The sequence below is a fragment of the Danio rerio genome, chromosome 1 (assembly GCF_052040795.2).
Source record: "Danio rerio strain M-AB ecotype USA chromosome 1, GRCz13ab, whole genome shotgun sequence".
NCBI lineage: Eukaryota > Metazoa > Chordata > Actinopteri > Cypriniformes > Danionidae > Danio > Danio rerio.
The window spans coordinates 67501-75000 of record NC_141021.1 but is presented as its reverse complement, the minus strand read 5'-3'; the positions used below and the strand labels follow the sequence as shown (position 1 = coordinate 75000).

The window sequence follows — 7500 nt, the reverse complement described above, 5'->3', positions numbered from 1 at the left end:
CGGATCTCCCTCTGGACAGTAACCTGCTGTTCGAGACGCTGCTGCTCCTCTACCTGCTGGTGGCGCTGTTGGTCCAGTACATCAACATCTACAGGACGGTGTGGTGGTCCTCCTACAGCCAGCCCACCGCCTCCACGTCACTGGTACACACACACACACACACACACACACACACACACACACACACACACACTATTATTACTGTACTGCGGGCCTGACCCCAGCCTCGCCTCTTCAGTGAACACAGGAGACGTCTCGCAGTATGTTCACGCTGCTCTGTGCTGTTGGCAGGGGTCTGACAGAACCGGTTCATGTGTTCACCTACTTCTGTAGCTGGACCTGTGTGTGTGTGTGTGTGTGTGTGAGTGAGTGTGAGTGTGTGTGAGCTGATGGTGTGTTTGTTTTCTGTGTAGAACTTCCACCTGATGGACGCTCACCTGGCCGTGTTCATCGCAGTGATGCTGTCCCGCAGGCTGGTGTGGACGCTGCTGTCGGAGGTGTGTGTGTGTTGCGTGTTTCTCCTGTGTGTGTGTGTGTTTGTGTGCATGTGTAATGAGTGTCTCTCCTCTGTGTTCAGGTGTGTGTGGCGTGTCCGGCGTCTCCGCTGTGCTACGTGCTCCTGCTGGCGGTGCGTGTGTGTGTGTTGACGCTGTGTGGCTGGGTTCTGTGCTGGACGCTGCTCAACCTCTTCCGGAGCCACTCGGTGCTGAAGCTGCTGTTCCTGGGATACCCGTGAGTGAGCACACACACACACACACACACACACACACACACACACACACACACACACACACACACACACACACACACACACACACACACACACACTGCTGGAGCCGGGTTATCCATGTCTGTGTGTATTTGGCACACTGCGAGACGCTGCGGTGTGTGTGTGTGTGTGTGTGCGGTCTCTGCACGAGTTCTCCATCTTCTGTTCTGTGTCAGTGTCAGTCTGCCAACAGGAGGCGCTGTGCTCTGATCTACACACCTGTGTGTGCTGACACACTCACAACACTGCAGAGAGGAGTGTGTGTGTGTGTGTGTGTGTGTGTGTGTGTGTGAATGACCTGATGAATCCTCTCTCTCTCTCTGTGTGTGTGTGTGTGTGTGTGCAGGTTCGGTGTGTACGTGCCGCTGTGCTGCCTCCATCAGGACGGCTCTCCCGACTGCGGTTTTGCGGATGCGGACGGGGCCGACGGGGCGCTGCTGCGGCCGAGAGACTTCCTGACGCTGCTGCGGGAGAACCTGCGCCAGCAGCTGAGCGGCACACACACACACACGCACACACACACCTGCCCGCCCTCACCTGAGCTCATCCGCAGTGAAGTGCAGCAGCTCAAGACCGACTTCAACCGCCGCATCAAGGAGGTGCTGTTCAACTCACTGCTCAGCGCGTACTACGTGGCCTTCCTGCCGCTCTGCTTCGTCAAGGTGAACACACACACACACAAACACACACACACACAAACACACAATCATACGCATATACACACACACACACACAAACACACAATCATACGCATATACACACACACACACAAACACACAATCATACGCATATACACACACACACACACACAAACACACAATCATACGCATATACATACACACAATCATACGCATACACACACACACACACACACACAAACACACAATCATACGCATACACACACACACACACACACACACAAACACACAATCATACGCATATACACACACACACACAAACACACAATCATACGCATATACACACACACACGATGCAGGAGTCAGTCTTTAAGCAGCATTATTGTTCACTGTGTGTGTGTGTGTGTGTGTGTGTGTGTGTCCTGCAGAGCACTCAGTACTATGACATGCGCTGGTCCTGTGAGCACCTGATCATGGTGTGGATCAACGCGTTCGTGATGCTGATGAGTCACCTGCTGCCGCCGCATTACTGTGACCTGCTGCACCGCTGCGCCGCTCACCTGGGGAGATGGCAGAGGCTGGAGCCCGGATCCTGCAGCAACACCCCGCAGCACACGTCAGTCTCTCTCTCTCTCTGTGTGTGTGTGTGTGTGAGACAGCTCTGCGGAGTCCTTCATTGGTCAGCTGAGGTGTCACATGACTGAAGTGCATCATGAACACACACACTTGTCTGCTCTGCACAGCATCTGCAGGGAGCTCTTCATCTCCTGTCTCAAACACACACACACACACATACACACACACACACACACACACACACACACACACACACACGAGTGGAGATGTGTGTTTCTGAAAGACAACATTAGTGTAGACAGCCTCAGTGTATGTGTGTGTCTTCATCAGCAGCAGAGTTGTGATGTGTGTGTGTGTGTGTGTGTTTCAGCTGGTCCGACAGCACCATCTGGCCGCAGGGGGTTCTGGTCCGCCACAGCCGCTGCCTGTATAAAGCCGTCGGCCCGTATAACGTGGCTCTGCCCTCCGACGTCTCGCACGCACGCTTCTACGTGAGTATCTGTGAGCTGCAGAACACACACACACACACACACACACCAGCAGCCTGAGTTCAGACCAACACACACACACATGCAGTATGGTGTGGAGTGCTCAGCAGCTGATGGAGGCTCCGCTGTGCTGATCTCTGATCTCCGCTGTGTCGCTGCAGGATACTAATGTGTTGTGTCATTATGCTGATGCAGTGTGTGTGTGTGTGTGTGTGTGTGTGTGTGTGTGTGTGTGTGTCTGCAGTTCCTCTTCCACAAGCCGCTGCGGCTGCTGAATGTGCTGATCGGGATCGAGTGCAGTGTGGTTGTGTATCAGCTGTACTCTCTGCTGCGCTCTGAGCGCTGGAATCACACGCTCTCGCTCGGCCTGATCCTCGTCTGCAATTATTACGTGCTCTTCAAGCTGCTGCGCGACCGGCTGGTGCTGGGCAAGGCGTACTCGCACCCGCTGGGCAGCGCCGGCCTGGGCATGAAGAGAGACTGACCCCCCCGCCGCCGCCGCTCCGTCTGTGTAGGGGACGCTTCCTCTGCGCCGCTACACCACCGCTCACCCAGAGCCAGCCAAAGACTGAATCTGACCAATCACAGAGCAGCGCTGGGCAGGGGGGCGGTCCGGCTCGCTCTGCCGCCTCTCCTGAGTGTTCCTCCAGCGTCCGCCTGCAGATTCAGACCGGCCGGACATCTCGCTCCCTACTCTGTGCCAAACCCCAGGGGCGTGGCCTCGTGTAAGGGTGGGGCTCTTTGGACTCTGGGCGGAGCCTGTGACGGTCCAGCTTACAGTATTTTACTAAACGTCTGCATTTCACACAACCAAAGGGAGGAGGAGGAGGAGGAGTGATGAAGCAGACCTGCGGATCATCATCACACACACACACACACACACACACACACTGCCTTGATGCGCAGGCTCCGCCCCCTGCGCTGTGTGTTTTATACAGGACTGATTGTGCTTAATTATTAAAACTCTTTTTTTATGCTTTTCTGGGTCAAACAAGTGTCATTCTTTACAGACATGCTGCTCCAGCAGAACAACTGCGCACGCGCACACACACACACACACACACACACACACACACACAAACAGCTGCAGACACACACTGATCTACAGAATCAGCTGCAGACTTTATTCAGGAGTTCAGTGTGTTAGAAAACATCCGAGAGTCTGATCTGACAGAGGAGTGTGAGCTCCGGCAGCAGAGGATCTGTCTTACACACACACACACACACACACACACACACACACACACACACGCGCACACACACACACACACACACACGCTGAGCGACTCATGTCTTCCAGAAGTTTGGGTTCTGCATCAATCGCCTCTGGAAGTTTTCATACCTGTGGAGACCAAAATCACACTGTTAACACACACACACACAGGTCAATGCAGCACCATAAACAATTACACACACACACCATCTGCGGATGGAGCTGGCCGGGATGAACATCTCTGACGGGTTCGGGCTCATCTGTGACTGCGACAGCGCAAAGGAGGAGGTGAAGTTGAACAAACTGTCCAGCATCTTCTGTGTGAACTGCAGAGAGACACACACACACACACACACGTGTGGATCAACACCGTGCTGATGCGCTCACACCCTCAGCTGTCCCCCTGACACCTTTATAAGCATGTTCAGGCTGCTGTTACCTGTGTGAAGGAGTCCAGTGTGGAGACGGCAGAGCTGGAGACCGGAGTCTGCTGAGCCAGCAGGTGTAAACCCTCCACAGACACACCCACCTGAGCCATAGAGGGGGCCGCAGGAGCGTCCATCATCCCGAACGGGTGAGAGCTGCCCTCACCTGCAGGAGGAGATCAAACACCGGACTGACTATAGTGTGTGTGTGTGCGCTGCGCTGTCAGACTCTTGTACTCTGCAGTCACACAAACACACACAAACACACTCCTGATTATTCTCCATCGAGTGCTGATCAAGAGTCCACACACACACACACACGGTTCCATCATTAGCCCTCTTCTCGTCTGCTGTGGGTTAGGGTTAGTGTCCCTCTGTGTGTGTGTGTGTGCGCTGCTCCTGAGCGGTGGAGCTGCTGCTGACCTGCTTTCAGCCCGGAGATCCTGAAGATGGCGCTGGGTTTCTCGTTGGTGATGAAGCCCAGCAGCTGCCACACCTGCCCCGCCGCCCCGCCCGGCACACACAGGTACACCGCGCCGCCTAGGCCCTCCGGGAAGGGCACCGTGCCCAGCAGGAACACCACTACATGATTGACATGCTCATAATCCGGCAGATTGAAGACGAACTTATCAGAGGCGACCTGCTGCGCATCTGTCTGCACCTGACACACACACACACACAGGTTTCAGTATTCTGATCATGGAAATAATTTAATAATTAAACATTTACATGTATGAATCTTCAACATCTGCTCCTCAGACCGCAAATATATATACACACACACTAGATTTCGCATACGGACCCTGAGCATGCGTCAATAGCGCCGCCATATTGGTACAGGGCTCCCAGGACAGCGGTCGTTCAGTCGCACTAGTCAAGACTAACGCCAGTGTGAAGATAGCAACGAGTAAACACAGACACAGCACAAAGGCACACCACTTCCGAGGGAAGATTTAGTTCATTGTGCTTTTATATGTTCTGAACTAATAGGGTATATGCCGAAGCATGCTAAAAGGACTTTTAATCGGCCAGGAAGCTGGGTTAAGCGCTTCCGGTGAACTGTATGGCGATGTAAGGTCTGTTTTGTTTACAAATCTGCGATCTCCACTGGCTGAGTGATATCCGGTATAAAATAGGTCTCAGATTGTACAGAAGCACTGCATTAAACTACATTTCCCCCGCATGTCTTTATATATCAGCACTTATTTACCCCAGGATGGTCAGTGGAGCGTCTGCGCTAGCCTGTCGACGGGCCTGTGCGAGTACACGGCTTTTAGTCTCGATTTACGCTTGAACAACTGAATCAATGCCAAAGTGTGTTTTAATGACATTACAACATTGATGCTGTAAAAGGAAACGAATAAGATGGAAAAGGTTCACAATAACAGCTCACCGGGAGTTTATCAGTATGGGGAGAACACTAGCTCAGCATTTACCCCACTGACTGACCACTGATGAGGAGACAGACTCGACTGCACCGAGAACACAGCAGCAAACACACACACACACACACACACACACATACACACACTGCTGCTACTGTCGCCACCGCGGATCTGTGCTGGAGAGAAGCACCACAGCAAAGCAGAACAGGCACACCAGAGGCGGAGTGTGTGTGTGTGTGTGTGTGTGTGTTCAGAGATGTGTATTAGATCTGGATGTAATGATGAACACACTCACCAGTCTGCCCGCGACTAAACAGCCGAACATCCTCAGCCTCTCACAAACTCATCCGGGGAAACAGCGGAAGCGCTCTGATAATGCTGATGCTAATGATAATAACTCGCAGCTTCACACATGCTGCCGACTGCTAGAAACTTCCATTAGCAGACACTCTGACCCCGGAAACAAAACACAACCGCGCGTCGCTGATTGGTCGATCCTGCGTGGAACTTCCGCCTAACAGCAGGAAGAGGGAAATAGAGCAGATTTCAAACCAGAGAAGCGCGACGAAGAGCAGAGGAGAGAGAGAGAGAGAGAGAGAGAGGAGAGAGACAGAGAGAGAGGGAGAGAGACAGAGAGAGAGAGCAGACGACTGTTGCAGCTTTACTATAACTGCTCCTGTTCTCACACACACACACACACACACACACACACACACACACACACACTCAGCTGCGGGAGACTCTGTCCTTCAGCTTTGTCAGGATAATCAGTGATATCAGCGCACTGGACCCGCTTCATTATTAATCCAGTTCAGCTCATGTGTGTTCCTCCAGCGCTTCTACACTGCAGACTGTCAAAGCAGATCACACAGACTATAGTGAACTGAAGCGGTGTGGGTCCAGTGTTCAGTCCAGTGTTCAGTCCAGTTCAGTTCAGTGTTCAGTCCAGTTCAGTTCAGTGTTCAGTCCAGTCCAGTGTTCAGTCCAGTGTTCAGTCCAGTTCAGTTCAGTGTTCAGTCCAGTTCAGTTCAGTGTTCAGTCCAGTTCAGTGTTCAGTCCAGTTCAGTGTTCAGTTCAGTCCAGTCCAGTCCAGTGTTCAGTCCAGTTCAGTGTTCAGTTCAGTCCAGTCCAGTCCAGTGTTCAGTCCAGTTCAGTGTTCAGTTCAGTCCAGTCCAGTCCAGTGTTCAGTCCAGTTCAGTGTTCAGTCCAGTTCAGTGTGCTTTAATCTTCACTGCTGAGAGTCCAAACACTGAAGAGTGCAGAAACACCCGAACCAAGCAGGACAGCAGAGACAGCGACGAGGAACAACACACGCGTGTGTCAGGCTGCACACATAAACCCACTGAACATGCTAATTAACCTGATGAATATGCAAATTAACCCACCGAATATGCAGATTAACTCGCTCTCCTGAACGCTGTGATGCTCTGCCTGATCACAGAGAGGAGTTTAACCAATCAGAGTCTGAGAGGAGAGTCAGCCTATAAAAATATACTTTATTAAAGACAAAAGCAGAGTGAAGCATCTTCATCATCATCATCATCATCATCATCATCATCCTCCTCATTATCATCATCATCCAATCAGCGCAGTCGGTCCCAGCGCCAGATGGAGGCGTCGTCACACACTGCGATCAGGATGCTGCTGTCACGGCTGAAGCTGGTCTGCCGGATGGCGGAGGTGCAGCGCGGCAGCGTCAGGGTGGTGCACCTGCGGAAGAGGAAGAACACTGAAGGAGGAGGAAGAGGAAGAGTGGAGGAGGAAGAGGAGTGGAGGAAGAGGAGTGGAGGAGGAAGAGGAAGAGTGGAGGAGGAAGAGGAAGAGTGGAGGAGGAAGAGGAGTGTGGTCAGTGCACTCAGGTCTTACTTTGCTTTATGTGGATCTTCCACCTCCAGATCCCAGACGTACAGCTTCCCCACCTGATTCCCCAGAGCCAGCATCTGCAGGACACACACACACACACACACACACACACACACACACACACACACACACACACAGTCAGA

General features: G+C 52.6%; 3 protein-coding genes across 6 annotated transcripts in view; 1 reads left to right on the top strand and 2 right to left on the bottom strand.

Moving 5' to 3' along the window:
* tmem39a (transmembrane protein 39A) overlaps positions 1-3462 on the top strand; it is a 5393-nt gene extending 1931 nt beyond the window's left edge. The window contains exons 2-8 of one of the 2 annotated variants that reach the window (XM_087235205.1): positions 1-143; positions 414-497; positions 578-732; positions 1116-1431; positions 1836-2023; positions 2354-2474; positions 2716-3462. The exon at positions 1-143 is cut by the window's left edge and continues 80 nt beyond it. In XM_087235205.1, coding sequence (XP_087091331.1) covers positions 1-143; positions 414-497; positions 578-732; positions 1116-1431; positions 1836-2023; positions 2354-2474; positions 2716-2955 — 1247 coding nt within the window. In that variant the 3' untranslated portion in view covers positions 2956-3462. 2 annotated transcript variants of the gene reach the window in all.
* Positions 3463-3574: 112 nt separating this feature from the next.
* hikeshi (heat shock protein nuclear import factor hikeshi) lies at positions 3575-5946 on the bottom strand. 3 transcript variants are annotated; one of them, XM_087235637.1, is made up of 6 exons: positions 5790-5946; positions 4533-4770; positions 4124-4275; positions 3892-4010; positions 3749-3813; positions 3575-3710 (listed from the first exon to the last, which is right to left on the bottom strand). In XM_087235637.1, the coding sequence occupies exons 1-5, from the start codon at positions 5817-5819 to the stop codon at positions 3759-3761; spliced, it is 594 nt and encodes a 197-aa protein (XP_087091763.1). In that variant the 5' UTR covers positions 5820-5946; the 3' UTR covers positions 3575-3710; positions 3749-3758.
* A 1027-nt stretch (positions 5947-6973) lies between these two features.
* eed (embryonic ectoderm development) overlaps positions 6974-7500 on the bottom strand; it is a 6778-nt gene continuing 6251 nt past the window's right edge. The window contains 2 exon segments of the mRNA NM_001017766.2: positions 6974-7204; positions 7361-7434. Of these exon segments, the coding sequence (NP_001017766.2) occupies positions 7078-7204; positions 7361-7434 (201 nt within the window). The 3' untranslated portion in view covers positions 6974-7077.